General features: G+C 33.0%; 2 protein-coding genes across 8 annotated transcripts; both read right to left on the minus strand.

Moving 5' to 3' along the window:
- Positions 1–4,574: 4,574 nt before the first annotated feature.
- On the minus strand, positions 4,575–11,034 carry LOC7486842 (proline--tRNA ligase, cytoplasmic). Of its 6 annotated transcripts, none has more exons than XM_052446938.1 (13): positions 10,878–11,034; positions 10,405–10,520; positions 10,141–10,233; positions 9,740–9,856; positions 8,884–9,071; positions 8,568–8,634; positions 7,788–7,910; positions 7,505–7,657; positions 7,019–7,303; positions 6,660–6,878; positions 6,115–6,208; positions 5,521–5,593; positions 4,575–4,737 (listed from the first exon to the last, which is right to left on the minus strand). In XM_052446938.1, the coding sequence occupies exons 2-12, from the start codon at positions 10,495–10,497 to the stop codon at positions 5,529–5,531; spliced, it is 1,497 nt and encodes a 498-aa protein (XP_052302898.1). In that variant the 5' UTR covers positions 10,498–10,520; positions 10,878–11,034; the 3' UTR covers positions 4,575–4,737; positions 5,521–5,528. The 6 variants fall into 6 exon arrangements, with proteins under 6 accessions (XP_052302898.1, XP_024441166.2, XP_052302899.1 ...); XM_024585398.2 differs by having other exon boundaries at positions 4,575–4,741; XM_052446939.1 differs by having other exon boundaries at positions 4,575–4,769.
- Positions 11,035–15,340: 4,306 nt separating this feature from the next.
- LOC7455390 (protein transport protein SEC23) lies at positions 15,341–20,309 on the minus strand. 2 transcript variants are annotated; one of them, XM_024585057.2, is made up of 6 exons: positions 20,075–20,302; positions 19,007–19,948; positions 16,932–18,752; positions 16,061–16,177; positions 15,883–15,954; positions 15,341–15,787 (listed from the first exon to the last, which is right to left on the minus strand). In XM_024585057.2, the coding sequence occupies exons 2-6, from the start codon at positions 19,475–19,477 to the stop codon at positions 15,650–15,652; spliced, it is 2,619 nt and encodes an 872-aa protein (XP_024440825.1). In that variant the 5' UTR covers positions 19,478–19,948; positions 20,075–20,302; the 3' UTR covers positions 15,341–15,649. The 2 variants fall into 2 exon arrangements, 1 of the variants encoding a protein (XP_024440825.1); XR_002977784.2 differs by lacking the exon at positions 15,341–15,787 and adding an exon at positions 16,567–16,616 and having other exon boundaries at positions 20,075–20,309.
- Between the last annotated feature and the right edge of the window lie 1,278 nt (positions 20,310–21,587).

Raw genomic sequence — 21,587 nt, forward strand, 5'->3', positions numbered from 1 at the left:
TCTTGCTTGTTTTTTTAAAAAAAATAACACATGGAAGGGAACCACATTGGCTTAAATTCTAGCAAACAAAATTTTTATTTTTTTATTTTGTTTTAAAAGGCGTTTGAAAAGGTGATATTTTTAAAAAATGAGTTTTAATATTGAAATAGCTTATTAATTATAAAATAAGATATAATAGCAATTTTGTTAATAATTCATTATTTTTATTGATTTTTTTTATGTGTCAGCGATATAATAAACCAATGTAAGTATTTTGTAATTATCCCTAATCATAATTATCTGCGTATTGATCAAAACCAATTTACTTCTCAAATGATTTTAAAAACAATGCTCATTATCAATTTAATATTTTAAAAATAATTAATAAACTCTTTGAACCCATGATTTGAAATTATAGAGTAGTTAATTAAGTTACAACATGATGAGATAAGTTCTTATGATATAAAAAAAATATACTTTAATATTTTTTCATATTTTTCTAGTAATTTTTCCAAATCCATGATCATGAATGGATCTCGCTCAAATTTATCAAGAATAATAAATATTGATTTTATACTAACTACGCGTGCTTTTATTATTTAAAAAATTAAATGGTCGGGTGTTCTTAGTGTAGTTCAATTCATTATAAACTTGGACTAGAATAAAATTGTCTTTGTGCCCTTTAGTCTAAAGAAATTAAATCTCTTGAATGGGGTGTTTTAGGATTTTTAAATTTTAACAATAACAATACATATTTGCTCTCTTAATCAAAATATTATTGGGCTGCTAGATAAGAATGTTTTAGGATTTTCAAATTTTAGTATATGATGCAATTACATCTTTAACTTTGGAAAAGACAAAACATAAGCTTAGCATTTGGGGGTATTTTTTATATTTTTATATAAGTATTTTGTGTAATTACTAGAGACGTGGGGGGCATTTTAGTATTTTGTTCAAATTTCTTAATGCTAAAAGTTGTTGGAGCATGCTCGACATACCCCAATACGTGTGCGCGCCACCTAATGGATGTAACTTGCCTTCTATCGTCTCCTTAAATACATCGCCGTGTTTTCTTTCATTTAGAGTGGCGTGTGGCAACTTACCGTGGTCGGATCGTCGTCAGTGGTCGTTTGATTTTTTCTCTTTCTTTTCTCTCTCCTAACATGTTATGTATGCTATTATTCTCTTTGTTTCTTAATTTTCAATTTCAATCCTCATTCTATTAATTTTTTTTATTTCGTTCCTTTTCCATTTATAGAAGTTTGTATTCTTTTCAATCTAGTCCTTCAATTGCAATTTCTCATATGTTTGGTTTTTTATTTTGGTCCTTATTTTTTAAAATTTCTAATTTTATCCTTGGCACTTTTGTTGAAGTTTTGTTTTTTCTTTCAATTCCATCATAAAATCAAATTTTTCATTGTTTTATTTTTTTCAGTTTGACCCTTATTCTGTTGATTTTTTTTTCTTTTTTATGAAAGTTATTTTTCAATTCAATTAAACCCTCCACTTAAAAATTTTAATCCCTTTAATTATTATTTTTCCATCCTTTTGTGTAATTAATTGTTTTTTTATGGTTTCATCTTTCAACATTTAATTTGTTGGGAATTCGATTTCATATGATTTTATTGTTCTGCATTAGTTTTTTTTTTTAATATTGGTTTTGTGATTATCATCAAGTTTTTTCTATGAGTTTATCCCGGTTTCTTGACATAGATCACGATTTTTACATGCCTTTTTTAATATAAGGTTTTTTTAGTTGTTTTGTTTTTATTTTATTTTTCAATGTATTATTCTAATTCATCTATAATTTTTTTTTATACAAATAAAGTTTATTTTTAAAATAAAACATATTCATTTTAAATTATATAGTTGATGCGTTCAACCTTGCGTAATATTTTTTATAGCATGAGTTTATTTAGTCATATTCATTTGTGTTTATCTTTCAAGTTATAGGTTTTTTAGGTTGTGGACTTATCTTTTATTTATTTAAATAAATAAGTTCAATAAACATAATAGGATGCATATCTCATTTTACGTTAAGGAATATCTTAACCTAACTTGCATAAACTTTTCAATTTACACTTTAAATTTTTTTATGTAAAAAAACACATTGAAGCAACTTGGATACCGGGTATTTTTTTGAAAAAAAATTATATAACCTACTACGAAGCGCGAGTTAAATGACTAGTAGATTATTTGAAACCAAGTGTGGAATAATAGATCAAAAACTTGATGAGTTGTGTCATGACCCTTTTTAACCGCTAATTTTTTTATGTGTTTTCATAAAATAAATATTCAGTTTGATTTGATTTTTGATAATTAATTTAATTGTTTTCATGATAATAATAAAAAAAAAAGTGAAGAAGAAAAGGAAAAAAGAGTTTAGGGGTGAATTAAGAATAAATAGAGAACAAGGATTAACTAACAAGATGAGAGATTGTGCACACAAAAAATTAGATAGGAGGATCAAGCAAATTTGGAAAATTATTGAAAGATATTCTACATGTTAAGAAGGGGAAATTTAATTAATTGGGAATCAATTGTCAAGAAGGAAACAATATAATTGCCTAACATTATTTTTTTTAGTTTAATTTTCTTGTTTTTTGGACAATATAAATATAAAAGAAAACACAAAGAAAGGACATACAAACAAAAATACTAAAGGAGAGATTTTTACAAAGAAAACTTTAAGCAAACAATAACAAAAGAACAAGGGAACAAAAAAAAAACACAAAAAACCTAGCCTCTCAAAGTTAAAAGACAACCTATAAAAACTCAACAACTGTATTAACTTCCTGATGTCGATCTCTCAATAGAGTGGGAGGTGGTATACATCACCGCCTCCAAAAAGAAGAGGAACTAGTTAGCCACCCCGCATAGTGGTTCATGTGCTACCCTGCCTTGATGGTGCATGACAAATCACCTTGAAAGCTAGATTGGTCATATGGCATATATTGTATACGAGTTAGGACTGTTTCCTTTTCTTCCAGCAATTTTCTTCTCATTCTAGCCGAGTTCGATGACTCGTAAAGGTAAATTTTAATCTCCATATGTGATTTATTTGTTGTTCGAATAATATTTTTAAATTTCAAACCTCAAATGTATGTTGATGTTTTGGATAAATTCACATCATATTAATTGAATTATTGGAATATTGATAGTTATTTATGGTGATTATGCTTGGTAAAATAATTCATTTATGTTGGGTTAATATAAATTAGGTAATTAAAGGAAACAAGTAAAAATCTCATCCCATAATTTAAAAGATGAGGATTAGGCTTCATTGTTGAGTCTAAATCCTAAATCAATATCCTATGAATTTTTACATTTAATAAATACAAAGTATTTAGTTTAGACAAAACATTAACATATATGCAGAATGAGTATTTCTATCATTTAAATAAAACAACAATGCAACTTACTTTAAGTATTTTGTTTTAAAGTAATTTTCATCTTTGTTTTTAGCATAATTAGCTCATTGCCTAAACATATCTAAAAAATCAGTTAGGATTTCTAGTTATTATAAAACTAGGTAACGATTGTTATTTTTACACGATCAAATCACTAAGAAGTCACTAACAACAAATTATATATTAACTTAAAAGAAGTTTAAGAATACCATGAAACCTTGCATTATATGAATAATATCATTTTTTTAGTTCTTTTTATCATAAAATCATATAAGCGGTGAAATGTTTTCATAGAAACAAGAAGTTTTTGAGAGCCTATTTAGATGCTAAGGTGATGCAATGTTGACATTTGAAAAGACACAGCGCGAACAAAAATATTTTTTGGTTAAAGAGATAAAGATATAAATGTTTTTAAGACAATTTTGATGTGAATTTCTAAACTTCCAAAACATTAAACACATAGCAAACATATCTCTAGAAATAACATTTATTATGTTTACCCCTAAAATATCCTTGTAAAAAACTTATAATTCAAAAAATTATCCAAGATATGTAAGGATAAAAATGGTTATTACAATAGTTCAAAACTCGACCTGAGACAATGCCCAAGTTACGGTACATTAGGGTCATCCCTATATTTTTAAAAGAAGTATAAAAATAGCATCATTTTAATCCAAAAAAAAATAAAAACAAAAGTCTAACAAGTTTTTCATATGAGATTTACCTTGGGTCGATTATGTTACTGTCACCCCTAGTTTTGATTGGATCAGGCCAAACCAATCCTTTTTCTTTTTCTTTTTTTTAACTTGGACTAGTTCATGATAATGCTCTATGATAATGCTCTAGTGATTGTACAAGAGGGTCAACCCCAGATTTTTTTAAAATGAATAAAAAAATATCATTTTGATAAAAAAAAACAAAAATCTAACGAGTTTTTAATATAAGTTTAACCCCGGGTCAATCATGTTACGATCAACCCTAGTTTTGATCGAATCAAGTCAAGTCAATCTTTTGATTTTTTAAACTTGGACTAGTCTAGGCCTAGGGTTAGTTGGGCCCAAGATCATCCCAACAAACCAGAGTTATTATACTATTATTAATTTCAACACTTAATATAAACTAAAGTAAAAAAATATATATATCTAATTATTTTTTAAATATATAAGCTTATAAGTAACACATTAATGATATAATATACTTTTTCAAATTTTGTTATCTTATCCAACATTATACAAACATGATACAAAAACACTTGGTCCATCTTCTACACCATTATCAAACACAATTCTCTCTTCAACAATTTTATCTCCATCTCTTGTTCTATCTTGTCTCCTCTGTCCTTATTGCCCTGTCTTTATCACAACAATAGCCAAACAATACCTAAGATTAAACACAAACATCTAAGTTTTCTCTAAATTATATTGCAAGATGACGAATATTTATAAATAGTTTGAAATTTGTTGTTTGAGGCGCACAGAAAAATCAAGCCCACATTTCCGGAAAGACTATTGATAAACTGACGTTTTGATCATAAAGAGACGTGCCCTCTCTTCCTTTTCCTTCTTGAACACTCTTTGCGAGAGGGAAGTTGGAATCTAAAACAAGATTTAAACAATGCGAGCATGTCTGGCTTTGACAGTGAAGTTGTCTAGCCTTTTAGCTCCGAACCCTTTTTTTAAACCAAAAGCTACCCTCTTCAAATGTCTATTCCCCTCGCCTGAGGTATTTTGACCAAACACATTTTGTTTAGCCACCACAACCTCTCCAATCACTAATATAACCTTTAAAAAGATGCATCTTTTCTGTTGCTGAAAAGTGAAATAAAAACACCAGTGAAAGAAGTTAAAACACTGGCAAACTTGGTCCACAAAAGAACCCGATGAATCATTAAAAAGATTGTATATATTATGTGGCAACCTATTTGTTGTGTCTGATTTGAACTTCGCAACCCAACATTTCAAGTGGAATCAAAGTCAGAAATCGATTACAATTTCAAGAAACAAAACTTAGTATATTCCCCTCATTTCCTATGTTCTGCTGACAAATTAGTTTAGTATGTGCTCCAACTGAAGTACATAAGCACCTGAAATTCAAACAATTTGAAAATTGAGAAGGAAGATTGCACCAAGACCTGATAATCTAGTAACTCCTGCCCCAGTAGGTCCACTTTTTTGCAGGCTTTCCAGAAGCAAAGCATGTAGTACCTATAAAATTTAACAAAAAAAAATACATTAAGCAGTATTCAGGGATCAACATAGGATGAAACTGCAAGCTGCATATTTCTTGCTATGAATATTTGATTCATTGAGAGCACAGAGGCTTCCCATTGACATTAATTTGCTTAATTCTGCTAGATTCATCGCCCTTAAGACATACTCACACAATGATGGAAATCTGTAGGACAAACCACACAACCACAGGCTTATACACTTCTATCTAAAATACAAGCCAATAGATTTCTAGCGCCTGTGCATTTACAACATTGTCCCAATGTCAAGAATCTACCAAACCTCCAGTATGAAATTAATTTCTTCATATTGAAACACAAGTAGAAAGAAGCAGCTTTCAAGCCTAGATAAGTCTTTTCCACTATCATAAGTTTCTGAAGTAACAAAGAGCAGAATTGAAAAAAATTGACACAGCATTCTTGACTGAAATTAGATTACAGGTAAAAGCAATAGTGAAAGGAGTGACCATGACATGAAATAAGAGGGAGTACTAGTACCTTCAGGGAGCTCGGGCTGGTCAAATGGGGAACAAAGACTCTTGGCTGCTCCCATTTCACCTCTTGTTCGATCTTTCACATCCTTTTCCACCTCCTGTAAAAACAAAAACCTGTTAGTTAGAAATGATATATAATTACGAAAAACATTATGTGGTAATGAGATCTATCTATATCTAAAAGGGAGTTTACTAAATTTATTTGGCAAGTACAGAGCAAAAAACCAAACTTTACTAGACAAATAAATCCAAAGTATTGATAGAATGCATCACTATACAGACCTAGCATTCAAATAATACAAGAATAAATTAGTAATGAAAACATGGGGCAATCAAGTAGCAAAATATGAACCCAAATAACTTTTTGTCACAATACTTGTGTCATAGCAATTCAAACTGGGACAGAAGTATGAAAAACAAATGCACACAACACTGGCATGGACTAAACAAAAGCATATGAATGAAACCTCGTAATCAACAAAGAATTTTACAAAGAGCAAAAAATTTAAATCATACGCAATGAAAAGGTTAGCAATGATGATATCATACCTCCTCATCACACCAAGGAGCTAAGATCATTTTCCTTTGACTGAGAGCTTCCTTGAATTCATCCCAAGTTTTCGCAACTTGAATGCAAGCATCTCGCTTTTGTTTAGCAGCATCGAACATGCTCTTTTGAATATCATCCAGCATATCCTTTACTTTCTCCGCCAAATTGTCACAACTGATATCCACTTTTGCTGCATTGTCACGGCGAACAGCACGTACCTGTGAGCCGAAAGCAAATTACTATTAGCATTTGACTCTAGCAATAAACAGAACAAATTAGGTGAAACAATATAGGAAAGAGCAGTGCAGTTGGAAGACAATGAAACCAGTACAGTAAAATGGAGGGAAGGGATACTCGCCTGATTATTTGCCAAATCTTTGGGCCCAATTTCAATCCTCAGAGGAACACCTTTCATTTCCCAGTGAGAGTATTTCCAACCAGGTGAGTAATTCTCTCTGTAATCAGCCTCAGCACGAATACCTGCTTCACACAAAGTATCCACAGTTGCAGCACATGCATCAAAGATTCCTTGAGTATTAGCATCTTTGAAAGGCACAGGAACGACGATAACTTGGACAGATGACACTTTAGGTGGCAGAACCAAGCCTTTGTCATCACCATGAACCATCACCATGACTCCAATCTGTAAAAGGAAAAGGATGAGATGAAATGGCATCAAGATAAACGAACATTAACAAATGCATCAATGTGATAGCTAGGCAACTCTGAAGCATAAAAGGGACTACCTACGAATCATACCACCTAGAAAAGAAAAGAAAGAATATGTTTTCTAGGTAATGAGTGGCAATAGTACAACTCCAGATGATAAAATCAGAAAGTTTACCGTTCGAGTACTATAGGCCCAAGAGTTCTGCCAGGCCATTCCCTTCTCCCCCTTCTCATTTTCGAAGTTTATTTCAAACATTTTTGCAAAATTTTGGCCCAGACAATGAGAAGTTGCACCTTGGATACCACGTCCAGTGTTGGGAATAAATGCCTAGTGGAAACACACAAATTTGAAACAATAAGATTCAGACTAAAACATGCTAGTAACTAGGAAATGCAAATACCTTAAAATTCAATAAATATGACATGGGATTTTCTTGTCTGCGTTATGTTTTACATACCTCAACGCTAGTTGTGTAAAGTCCACCAGCAAACTTCTCCATCTCACTTTTCTTGCCCTTTATAATAGGAATAGCCAAGAATTCTTCATATATGCGTCTGTACAGTTCCAATATTTGAAGGACCTGATGCATAAAAAAAGACACTGAAATTACAAATGAAACTTTTTTTTAGAGAAGTATAACAACATCGCTCATATTTAATGTATGGGTTATGAGATTTGATTATCAGAAACCAGACAAACATGCTTATAAAAAAGACCAGAGAAATATTTTTATACAAAAGAAGTACTTCTTGATAAGTGGGTTAGAGTATTCACAACATCCCAAACCTATCTAGCTTTTTTTATAGTTAAGAGAATTATAATATGAGCAGCTGACAACAAAGGAAATGGCTGCCCCCCAGCCCATTCGGTAATATAACCGCTTCAAGATTCAATGAAAGGTTAGAAATATGTGTTTCATGTGAACTACAATAAGATGGCAAAGTAAAATGATAATTTCATGGAAAGAAAATGTCATCACGTAAGTATACGTGCTCCAAACCAGAATATGATTGACTTGTTTATGGATTGATTGGCTCCTCTAAAGATAAATGCACTTATCATGATCATATACCAAATCAACAACAAAAAATGAAAGAAAAAAAAAGCTAGCCGTAAGAAAGAAGAAAGATGGATGTCATTAATAATTTCAAGATGTTTTTCTCTCTAGACACAAAATTCAAGTTTTTAAAATGTTTTACTTCTGCAAGGACAGGAACTTAAGTTCTCAAATTCATACCTCTTCATCTGCTTCTTGCTTTGTTGCAAAAGCAGTGTGCCCTTCCTGCCAGAGGAACTCCCGGCTCCTAAAACAAATGGATAATCCATCAGTATGGACTAATATGAGTTAAATTCTTTCTGCAGACCAGGATTTTTTGGCAGCTAGCTTCCACGGATTAAATAAAGCGGTTTCTTTAAGAAAATGAATAAAAACATCTTAAGATCTTTGCATGACACAACACAGAAGTGAGTTTTTACAATATAAATCAAATATCTTACATCCAATTCATCACGGAAAAAAACAGTTAACCATGAAGAAATCCAAAACAAACTACCTGATAAATGGTGTAGGATTGCTGAACTCCCAACGAACAACATTGCACCATTGGTTGAGTTTCAGAGGCAGGTCACGGTGTCCCCTGATCCACTTAGAAAAATAGGGATACATAACAGTCTCACTAGTTGGACGGATGGCAATAGGAATCTCCAAGTCAGATTTTCCTGACTTTGTCACCCAAGCAACCTGGAAAAGACCAAGTTGATAAAGTAAGGACCTCTTTTCTTTTCTGTATATAAAAAGTTGCTTTCTTGCACAGGAAAATGAAATGCTACAGCAGATAAAAAATTGTTGTTGGTTGAGTAACACCAAAATTTTAAGATCCCATTACCCAGTTATGATCGCAACAATATGGGTCCATGACGAGAATTTGGAAACAAAGCTATCCTACAAAAAATTTCAATTAAGCATGTTCTCTAGCAATGAACCTGCACTCTTATGGTGAGGTATGGTCCCAAACCAAACAACACCAATCTAAGAACATGAGATATGTTCCTGATTCCGAAACAAAAACAGTACAACTTAACCTCAATTATAAGACCATAAACTTTACTTGTACTCTGGACTGGATTTAAACTCAGAATCATTTCAAAAGGAACAATGAACTGAGCAGATGTGTTTGTACCTATTAAACCTTATATTTCATGACTAGTAACACTACAAATTTACAATAAAATTTTATTTTAATTTATAATGGTTTATGGCAGAGTGCAATTTTACATACAAAACAAGGCGATTTTTAAAGTGACAAAATGAATGGCTTCTAAATTCGAAAGCATAGTAACCCACCTGCCAAGTCAACAAACAAAGTTCAAATCCCGGATGATGCAGAGAAAAGAGAGAGAAACACTGACCTCTGGAGCAAAGCCCTCAATGTGATCCTTTTCCTTTTCCAGAACACTAGATGAAACAAAAAGAGGGAAGTAGCAATTCTTAATTTTCATTTTCTTGATTTCTGCATCAAAGAATACCTGCGGATTGACATCATTGAGATTGAAAAATATATTACCACAATGACCTATAAATTAGAAAGAACAAGGATTGATTAAATTCATATAACATAGAAAAACAACTGCTACATTAAAAATTAAAAACCAGTAGAAGGATTCAAATGTCATCACCAGTACAATTGATAATAGTCAAAAGTACTTTCGGTAAAGGGAGAAGAAACAAGAGAAAATCAATCACCCATATAGTATAGAAGATACTAAAATCAAGAAATAAACAACAGATGATATGTGAAGTACAAACTTACTTGCATAATCTCCCATATTGACATTGCCCATGGCCTCAGAATATAGCAACCAGAAATGTCATAATATTCAATCATCTCCCCATTCACAACCACCTGTACAAACCAAAAGGAAAACAAATTCACAGTGAAAGCCGGGAATTTAAGTGTTCACTAAATCATTATGCATCATGCTCGCATTACTGAATAATTCCTCATAGAATGATCAGCAATTCATGATTGTCTACATAGAATCTATTGCACAGAATAAACTAAAGATTCACTCACCTCTGAGTACCATTCCCCAAAATTCTCTTCCTTTTTGAAAGAGAGACCTAACCCAGTCTCTTTCTTAACCTCCTTCTTTTTACCACCAGCCATTTTTCACAGCTTAAAAATTACACCTGCTCAGAAATTATTTACCAGAAAAAAAGCTTCAATCAGACAACTTAAACAGAAATCATAAACAGTAACTCGCATTTCACCCAATACTAATAAACCTTTACCGAGATTGAAAACAAGATTGAGTGTTAAAATTCGAATCCCAAAAAATAGAAATAAAAAAAGAGAATTACTAATCTCCGATCAGTTGCTAATCAGAAAATCAGTAAGTCAACAGAAACAGCAGTGTTTCAGATCTGGAAAAATGAGTTTTGGGTTATGAAACCCAATTTGTGGTTTCATCAAATAAAATTATTACAGTTGATAAAAAGATAAAAGGGAGAGGGAGAGAGAGGGAGAGAGGGAGAGAGAGAGAGTACGAATCGGGTTGACGCTGGTGGTGGCGTTGTTGTGTATCCACAGCAGGAGAGAACAAAAGCAAGTGCAGTGGGGGATAACACAAAAGAGCTCTCTCTCTGTCTTAAAGTAAAACCCTAGATAGCGTTGAAAAAAATCGACTTTAATATATATATATATATATTCTTGTTCTGATTGGTCACTGAACCGGGTTTACACTATTTGCGGGTCGGATTAACAGAAGAATTCGTATTTTGGATCGGAAGCTTCTTTTTCAAAATTAGATTACCCTACACTTTTAGCACAATTACAAATTAATTTCTTCTAATTAAAAAAATGTTAAGTTTCTACTTTAATATGTATCAGGGCCAACCGTGTTTTTTTAAAAATAATAATTAATTTTTTAATAATTTTATATAATTTTAATACGTTGATATTAAAAATAATTTTAAAAAAATTAAAAAATATATATTATTTTAATATATTTTCAAATAAAAAAATATTTTAAAAAGTAACTGCTATTATTATTAAACATTATCTTATCATTATTGAATGGTTTTTTTTTTTATTTTTAATCATTAACAAATATCAACGTTATTCATTATACTTTACTCTTTAATCCTTAACCTTAGGCTTCATTTATTTTTGTGATATGGTGTAATTTATGTTTTACCATAGTTATAAATTTAAAAATATTATTTTAATACATTTTCAAGAAAAAAAATATTTTAAAAAATAACTGCTATTATTATTAAATATTATCTTAGTATTATGTTGAATGAATTTTTTTTTTTTTTAACCATCAACAAATATCGACGTTATTCATTACACTTTACTCTTTAATCCTTAACCTTGGGCTTCATTTATTTTTGTGATATGGTGTAATTTATGTTTTACCATAGCTATAAAATTAAAAATATTTGGTTAATTAACACATGTTATGATTTTTCAATAATATATTTTTCAATAACATGGAATGCCAACTATCAAGGCATGTTTTAGTCTTAGAGCTTCTCTAATGAGAGAAAATTGATAAAAAAAATCATTTTGAATAGCATACATATAGTTTTTTTTACTATGTATACTCCAACAAAAAAAATCTTTTGAAAAGCTAATTGTATTAGAGTGAGAGAAATGAGTGTTTTAATTTTTCTTAATGAGTTTGATGTCTTTTTTCTTTCTACATAACTACATTTAATTGGTTTTTTTTTTTTTAGGCACACTTTGTAGGTTTTGATTTTTTTAAAAGATACGTAGGAATAACATTTATATGGGAGAAAAGGTATCTTGTATATCGAATCCATTTGAATCTAAAAAAAATTAAATATTTGGATTTATAATTTATAAAATATCAAAAGTTGAAATAAATACAATTATGAACTCAAACTCAATCCAATTATATCCATAAACATTGTATCATGTATCATTCAGTGTCTAAAAATACATTTTCAACAACACCGGTCCAAAATCATTTATCTCTAGTTTCTCATGTTTTTATTTTGCTAAATAAAATTTGTTGCTTTTCAAGCTGAGTTTTTTCCAATAACAGATAATTTAGATATCTTGAATAATGGTATAGATCGACGTAGGTCTTTCCCTACATTGTAGATTGAATTCATGGATTTTATTTCGAGATTGTAATACAGAGGGCACTAACTTAAAAGGGATATAAACTACAAATATGATTTATGGAAAAGATAGAGAGGCTACGACCAAGGTTGTTAAAATCGCGTTTTGACTCGTAAAATCGTACGATTTTAGGAGTCAAAACATGTTTTACGTGCTGAATTGTTTGAAAAAATCAAAAATAGGTGAAATCGGATGAAATCGCGCGAAATCGCGATTTCAAGACCAATTTTACGATTGAACAAAATGCATGCACTGAAATAAAGTGTCCTCCCCCATGGTCCAGCTGTCAGGCGCTTATTGGCTGTGGAAATGCACAGTCATGCCACGCGGTCTTCACTCTTTAGCCTTCAATCACAAAAGAATCTTCAGTCTTCACTCCTTCTCTTTCACCGAACAAATCCCTAATTCCCTTTTCTAATTAACCAACCGGGCACCGATCACACCAGATAAGCTGCTTCCAGGGGTTTCAGGCTATCTGGGCAAGCCGATCATTTATGAGGTTAAAGAGATCATGGAGGGAACGATGGATCTAAATGAACATTATAAGATATGGGGATCAGTATATAGGGCCAAAATCAATGGCGGGGTCTTTGCAGTGAAGAAAACCAAGGATGATGTCACAGAAGAACTAAAGATTTTGCAGAAAGCCAGTCATGCAAATCTGGTTAAACTAATGGGGATGTCATCTGGATTTGACAGAGAAGGAAATCGCTTCTTGGTCTATGAATTTGCAGAAAATGGGTTACTGGAAAAGTGGTTGCATCCCACCTCTGAATCTTCCTCAAGCTCTGTGGGTTTCCTCACTTGGAGTCAAAGGTTACATGTAGCACTAGAAGTGGCCAATGGCCTGCAATACATGCATGAACACACTCAACCAAACATCGTTCACAAGGATATTCGAACAACGAATATTCTTCTCGATTCCACATTTCGGGCGAAAATAGCAAATTTCTCAATGGCTAGACCTGCCACAGACTCATTGATGCCTAAAGTTGATGTATTTGATTATGGAGTTGTTTTGTTACCATTGCTAATGAAAAGTTATTTAAATTATGTATGAATTTTTATTTGAAGCATGAATTTTCAGATGCTTGAATTATGTATGAATTTTTATTTGAAGCATGAATTTTTTGTTAACGTATTTTAAAATTCCTTACGATTTTACGATCCGTTTTTACGATCCGAGTTTGTATTGTTTTTTTCGTGCCGTGTTAAAATCGTGATTTTAACAACTTTGGCTACGACCCTATTCAGTAACAAAAAAGAAAAAAATCGTAGCTGGTTCACCTCAGCACCAAATTCATCAGGAAGTTCGCTGAAGACATCTCTTCAAGAACCCAGAAACCATGGCCGCCATGGTTCAAGCAAAGACCGAGACTGTAACAATTAAGACCAACCAGAGATAGATACCTGACAATTGTGCCTTTTTCTTCATGACAAAGAGCTAGTTATACTTGTTTAGCAACCTTTCTACCTGACAATTGTATCTGGCAAACTGCTACACTAGTATTAGACATGTCAAGTAAACAATCCACACTTCTAGAATCAACAAACAAAAAAATATCTGGCAAATTTCTACACTTGTGTTTCTCATCTCTTTTCAATTAACATGATTTAAAACATGTTAACAATAATAAAAATAAAAAAAAGAAAGGCAAAACATTAAAAAAAGATTGTTTGTTTTTATATATATATATATTGATTAATGATCGCTAGTATCATAAAAGAATATTGACGAGACAAATCTAACAACACTTAAACAATTATCAATATTAATTAGAGTGAATTAGGATAACTCACTTATCTTTAACAACAAATATGACCCACTCCAATTATCATTGATGATATTGTTGGAAGATCTTTCTAATGATATTGTTGATATTAAAATCAAAACTTTAATATGTCACTAGAGTTCTTTTCTTCTTCTTCTCCCTCTTCCTCTTATATCTTTCCTCATTGTAAGTTGTGGCAAGACTTATATAAAAAAATAATATATGAGATATATGCCATAATTATTTGATCATGGTAGTTTCTTTTTTTTTTTTTAAAGTGAATCACTCTAGTTATTCAAGAATATCTATCTTGTCAAAAAACTTTTCTTGCAGAACAAGTCATCTTTCATTTCACTGTTTATCCATGTTAAAGAAAATATTTCTCTCAAAATAATACTTGTTTTCTACATTAGTTGTGAAATGATAGAATAATTATAATAATAGTAGTGATAATGAAAATAATAGAAAACTTCTAGAATATTCCAAGAATAACTAATAATATTTATTTTATAAACTCACTTTGAAAAGAGAGAAATATAATAAAAGAAAAAAACTGATTTAGACCCTAAATGATAAAAATATTTCCATATAAATTCAAAAATATTTTTTTTATCATTTTTTCTTTCTTGTTTCTCTCTCGTTATGTCTCTCCTGCAAAATAAATATTGATAGTTACTCCTGAAACACTATAAAATTTATCAGATAGTGTAGGATGAAGCGGTTAGATGACAAGATTAGTGAATTGTGAGTGAGCAGTTCCATGGTAAACAGTATCCCCTCCTTCAGGGTAAATATTTTTTCTCCAAAAACACTAATGTAAGCTGGTGGCTCTCGTGTTTGATTCAGAAATGAAGAAAACCATTTCCTCTGCGAAGCAACACCGGCTTCACACTTCAAATCACAACCTGCCCTAGGCAAAGCAAAATGATGGAGGATGTTCATCTGAGATAAAAGAGATTAAAAGGTCAACATCCAACACGTGGGGCATGACACCTGCTCTAGCAAATTGAAAACTTCATGAAGAATCATGCCTGAAAGAGGCGGAGCAAAGGAGATCCGATACGCTATCAAAATAACGGTGAAGATGGAACAAAACCACGAAGGCTTTATTGCTCATCCAAAGCATTTCAACCGGGAAACAGAATAGGACGGGGACCATTTCAAACCTTTTCAAGTGACGGTGAGTACAGATGTTTTCTTTGTGAAAAAAAAAAAAATTAAGGATGAGATGATAGCCACCGAAGACACCATCCAGGTAACACCCCCTCGACCACGGAAAGAAAAAAAAAATAGAGACAGGAGAAGATGGATTTCCACAGGCGAGGCAGGATGCAGTTCCCAAGACTCCCCTTTTCTGGAAGTACATTAGCAATTAAATTATGTAAAACTACAAATTAACTTGGTTCTGGGGGCACCACTTTCAGACTTCGCATCCACTCACAGAAACTTGGATCATCAAAGTGAATAAAGCTGCTTTTTAGCTTTGTTCGTTGTTCTGTTGTCAGAGATCGAAGCTGCGGGAATCTTGCCTCCTGCAATCAAGTTCCATCAAATTGGTAAAAATCCAACACTATAAGCCTACTAATATTATTGACCAAGAGCTTATTTTTCTCTTTTCCACCCTAACCTGTTCATAAGGTGGGTCCTTGTGCGCAGGTATCAGCCGAGAAACAAAATATCTAGCTTGAGAGCTTCCCTCCTGTCATTAAACCCAAACCAACAAGTTGATCAGTTAGGCCACAAAAAGAAAAAATTAAGGACAAAGGTGCATAGAAATGGATTGCAAAGAATCAAGGAAAAAAAACCTTGAATGCAAGGATTCTAGGTGCTGGAAACCGCAATTCAGTTATCTCTTCAACTAATGTTCTGCAAGCTGCTAAAGCAGCTGCACTTCTTCCTTCATCAGCGGCTAGCTCAGCACCCTGTAGTAAAAAGTTATTGAGAAAGTGTCTTTGTATATCAGGACTTAAATGCCAGCCGACACAGAAAGAAACTCGAGAAATAGACTAGTGGACTCAAACCAACACTAGTTTGATATATGCATGTACATAGCAATCAGATATCCTCTCAGAAACAGGCAGTCGTAGTGAGGAAAATTAACATAAAAGCTGCCAGCTGAAAATATAGAAATTGATATTTAAGTGGAAGACTGGCATCATTAGAGGTACTAGCACGCTTCTTACTTTCAATCTATTACTTCAGAATTAGAAAAAATGCCTCTAAATTTCCTTTTTTATTGAATCACAAAAGGATTCTTTTTTCTGAAACAATTATAAGCAGGGAAGCAATAAATGTTTTCCATTTGTTTCACCTATCAATATTTCTGCCAGGAAATGTTGTGCTTGAATGTTTTTCCATCACCTGAAATTAGATCATTACATAAACCATAGCACCGTCAAGTGTTTGTCTCCTCCCTATATCTGCAATAAATTCTTGAATTTCCTTCCCGGTCACAAACTTGAACAGAAAATACCGAATTTTTTATCCATGACACAAAAGTGCTCACAAACCATGCAAAAACAGACAGCAGACACACCCACAGTTGAAGATGCTCAGTTCATGAGAAACGCAGGGGAAATAAACATACAAAATAAAAATATTCAATAATTAGCAATATCAGGGAATTGCAAAAGGATGCCAACATAAAACAGCAAGAAGAAAAGTCAAGTCACTTACCAACCAAATGAAGACATCTGTACCATGGTCAAGAACAACAGCTGTATCAGACTGCATCGCAAGGTCATAAGCTGGAAGTTCCTCAAAAGTTCCCCCTTCTCGGTGCATTAGACAACGAGGTGCTACCATACGGAGTGAAAGATCAAAAGATGCATTCAAAAACAAATTCCGCAACACAGACCTCTCATCTTCATGACCAACAATGCTTCCCAAAAGAGGGCCCCTTCTAAGATGGAAAAGGAGCTCTGGTAATGCAGAGAGTTCTTTAGGAAATCTATGAAGTTTTGACTTGGGTACTAGGGACCCAAATTTTAAAGCAATGTCTTTAATTCTTTCATCTATTGTTCCACGCATATCCATGGCATCTGAATGGTTTTTGGCTCGCAAGAGGGTTCTCTTGGCGATAAGGATTGCAGCCACTTCATCTTGAAAACTTTCAAGATATGCTGAAACACTATCCACAGTAGGCAACTTGACAGTAACCACTCTTGAAATATCAGCTTGATAAATGTTTGCGTATAGAACAGTAAACTGGAAAAATACACAATCGCTCTTGATGTCTCCTTTAGTTTCCATAGAGAGTGCAAAGCTTTGTGTTTCTTCAACACTTAGCATTTGAATGCACAGTGCATTGTCATTCTTGAAAGTTTCGTGTGTGTCAACATGCGCTTCTTCACCAGGACCCACAACTTGAGTAATTAAAATATCATCAGAACATCGAATCTCCAACAAACCATGGGAACCTGATGCCCTAGAAGATGCCCTTTGCAAATTCACACCAAAGGCCTCCCCAAAGTCATCGTGAAGAACCAAAACACCTCCAGATGCCTTTGCAAGCGGCTGCAAAACTGGAATTCTAACAGGGCAAGTTCCAGCACACAGAATGTCAACTACTGCATTATTTCTATGCGCTTCACGACCCAGGTTCTCCATCCATTTCAAGGCTGTTTTTTCCAGATGAGGATAATTTGGGTGGCTAAAAGAATGAGGAACTGATCCAGGGCCATATGTATTAGGCCCGCCAGCACACACGATGATCCTGCTATTGCCTCCATTCCTTTTAACTACACCTCGGGACATTTCTGCTGATGGTCCTTGAATTATAGCCAGAGCAACCTCAACTGCAGTACCCAGGCACCGATCTCTTAAAGCTTCTGCAATGTTCGATTTATACGGTCTCAAAGATGAGAATATTTTGTGCGCTACTTCCTTTGAAGCATGCATTGGTGACAAGTACACACCAGTTCCATAGATCAATGCTTTCAAGGACTCTTGAATAGGTGATTTGTCACCAGGAAGTACATCAGCAGATGCCATTGATTCCTCTGAAAAATCATAAACTGACACTGTACGGCCATATAGTATTATTCCAATTCTTGCTGTAGGGGGGAGTGAATCCACAAATGCATGCAAAGAGCTTTGTAAATGCTGCAGGTGGGGTTCATCTAAACAGTCATCTATAACAAGTACAACGGGTGCAGACATTCTGGAATCAGAAACAGGAATAAAACCAGGTCTCTTGTTCCCAGTTCGAACATAATCAACAATGGGTGATGAAAGTTCTGGAAAGTTGCGAAGATCTTCTTTGCTTGGAGCTACATATTCACCTTCACTTCCATTCAGTTTCCGGCAAATCACACATTGCCACTGGCCTGAACCAAGTAATATCTTGCAATAAAGATTTGCATAAGCTCCACAATTGTGGCAACGATGAGGATCACGCTGTAATATTTGAGGACCTGGAAAAATCTCTCTCCCAGGAGAAAATAATGCCCCAAAGCCCAAACTTGGAACATTTGTTAGTTTCTTTTGCTTCAAGACCTAATAACAAAATGAGCCGAGCTCAAGTTCAATTGAAAATTGCAACTTTAATGTAAACAAAAAAATCACAAGATTCAAGCATATATATAGGCGAGGCATTTGGAAAGAAAGGATAATCAGACAACAATTTATTAACCAAACAAAAAGGTGCTCTCAAAATCATAACAACAATCTCATAAAAGACAAAAAAGAAAAAAAATCCCCACAACAATTGGTGCCTTCAGTTTGAACAGGAGAGAGAATGATAGAGATACCTTGTGAGCAGAGAACAAAGCACATAATGATTCATTGACAAGTGTTGAGTCCTCTGTAGCGAGGGGAACTTGGTGCTGCAACTCAACTGAACCATTTGAAAAATGAGGAGGCGAGGATGTTGGCAATGTTGAGCCTGATGAGAAAGCAATTGGTTGAGGAGTTGCAGGAGAAGTCCGAAAAGGCACAGCAGCAGGCCGGACTGGCGATTTAAAAACAGGAGGACCAGGGGGGGTGCTTAGATGAGGAACTGGGCTCCTAACCCCATTGGCAGGTGACAACAAATTTGGGTTCCGAAAAAAAGGAGAAGGGATCTGATCTTGTTGCAATTTAGGAGGAGGAAATCGCGGAGCTCCAGGTAACATCGTAGGAGGAGGAGCAGAATTCTTCACTGGTTGAGGGGTTGATGAGTCAGGGTTTGAGGGAGTAACAGTAACAGAATATCCAAGGGAAGGTGGTGGTGGATTAGTCATTGCAATTCAAAGTTTCTTTATCGAATAATCAAGAATAACCTAGAAGCCAAAATCAAACTCTATATAAAGCTACAGACAGTTGTATCCCAGGGCCAATTATGACAAGAGAATTCAAAGTGACAACTTTGAGACTGTCAATTGATTATTGATTGAAATTCAATTAAGAATCATAAACAAAACAGCCTACAAAGGTCTGATACACCAGCAGCTCAAGAATTGCGATCCAATCTCAATGTTGATGCGGAAGAAGATACCGAATGGGAGGACCTTGACAAACCAAAACCCCCCGGTAAAATCTAAAACCCCAGAGCAAGAAAGGGTTTTGATGCAAACCCAGTTCAAGAAATCCCCAGTACAGTCAAGAACCCAACTAAAGAACCAAAATTATCAGCTTCAAAGATCAAATTGAATGCAAGAAAACCTGATCTCTCTGCACAATTGGGCACCAAAATCTTCCTCTCGCACAGACATCTGAAAGAAAAAGAGACCAGTTAGAATTCAACTTTGTGTCAAGGAAAAGGATCTAGTTTTCTTCAGCAAAACAAAACCAATATTGAATGAAATTGAGACGAGACGAGGACAATAGAATCGACGTACCTGAGAGGGATAGAAGGAAAATTGAAGGATTTGCAGAGTAAATCTTCAGTCCCTTTTTTTTTAATCTCAGTTAAAAAATGGAAATATTTTCGAAGTGATTTTTAGGATTATGGGTCTTTTTCCTCGCAAGCTAGGGAGCTCTCTCCGTCGTCACCTGTTGTGTTCGATTTTCCTTTTACACGAGAGAGAGAAGACAGCTACGTTACAGATTGGTCCACATAAAGTCAACAGGCCATTTTTTAATTGTCATTCTGTAACAGGATGAATCGTGTATGAACATCTCCGATGTCGTTCCAACCCCTCGTTAAATTAATTCAATTTCCTCCGAATTACGGCCCACGTTACTTTGCGCCTACAAAGCCCCACTTTCTGTGAATCAAATAAAAAGAAAACACTAAATTACAAATTACGTTTACAAAATATTCTAATAAAACTTTATCAATAAGATAAATTTACATGTTTATAAAAATAAAAAGTTTAATTTATTTTGTTTTTATATTATTATCATCATTATCTTTATTTTATTTTTTAAAAGATTTAAGAAAAAAGACGCTAAGGTGAATATTTTAGAAATGTTAGTCTTAACATTAATTTATTCTCTTTAGTGTAGTATATCAGGAGTTGAACTCTAATCTATTTTTATATTATTTTTAAAAATTAAATTCTATTTAAAATTCATTTTTTATCACTCAAAATTATTCCAAACATGAGATTTCATGAGAACTTCTTAATTGAAATCAATTTATAAAAATTCAAAAATATTATAAAAAACTCAGGTAAATCATTGTAATAATCCACAAGACCCTTTGTTTTTTCATTTTTATCCTCAAATCTTTTTTTTTATTGCAATTTTTAATATCTAATTTCATGATCAATTTGTCAAAATTTTCTTAGAAGAGACAAAATTTAACAAAAAAAAACTAAAGTATAAAATAAAATAAAAACTCATCTACACTATGAAATTACAAGGAAATTCTTTTTTTCATCTTCTCACCTTGCTTTCTCTTCCTTTATAATCCCTATAGTCTTTGTAATTTTCATTTTTACTCAAAATTTTATTTTTTTAATATCTCAATTTGTTGGTTTGAGAAGGAAGAGAGTTGCCTTAAAATAACAAGGAAAAAAAAAAATTACTGGTGAGACCACTGTTTTTGGTATCAACAGGTTTCATTTGACGAGAAAGGTTCGATGGTGATGATTTTTACCTATAAATATGCCTAAAAAATAGATCAAGATTCATTTTAATTTTTGTGCTTAGTTGATTTTTTTTTGTGGTTTTGTAGTGTTTAGAGGTTAATAGGTTGTTTATGGATGTTTTTATGATGTTTTAAAGGTTTTTATGTGAAAATAACTTGAAAAAAAATATATTTTTAGACCAAACAACCCCTTTCCCTATTCTCCGACCATGGCGATTGAATTCTATGTTGGCACTAGTGGTGATGCATTATTAAATTGTATTTAATACAATAAAATTCTAAATAATTTATATAATTTTATTATAATTAATTTTAAT

This window comes from Populus trichocarpa, chromosome 14, assembly GCF_000002775.5.
Source record: "Populus trichocarpa isolate Nisqually-1 chromosome 14, P.trichocarpa_v4.1, whole genome shotgun sequence".
Lineage (NCBI taxonomy): Eukaryota > Viridiplantae > Streptophyta > Magnoliopsida > Malpighiales > Salicaceae > Populus > Populus trichocarpa.

Excerpts from the sequence above, each read along its gene's own strand:
- LOC7486842 (XM_052446938.1), bottom strand. The coding sequence starts at position 10,497 with ATGGCTGGTGGTAAAAAGAAGGAGGTTAAGAAAGAGACTGGGTTAGGT. Across the intron at positions 6,879-7,018 it reads AAGATTTGGCAAATAATCAG|GTACGTGCTGTTCGCCGTGA; the intron begins GCGAGTATCCCT and ends TTCGGCTCACAG. Across the intron at positions 5,594-6,114 it reads CCAGCCCGAGCTCCCTGAAG|GTACTACATGCTTTGCTTCT; the intron begins GTACTAGTACTC and ends TAAATTTTATAG.
- LOC7455390 (XM_024585057.2), bottom strand. The coding sequence starts at position 19,477 with ATGACTAATCCACCACCACCTTCCCTTGGATATTCTGTTACTGTTACT. Across the intron at positions 18,753-19,006 it reads CTTTGTTCTCTGCTCACAAG|GTCTTGAAGCAAAAGAAACT; the intron begins GTATCTCTATCA and ends TTTTGTTATTAG. Across the intron at positions 15,955-16,060 it reads CTAGAATCCTTGCATTCAAG|GAGGGAAGCTCTCAAGCTAG; the intron begins GTTTTTTTTCCT and ends GTTTAATGACAG.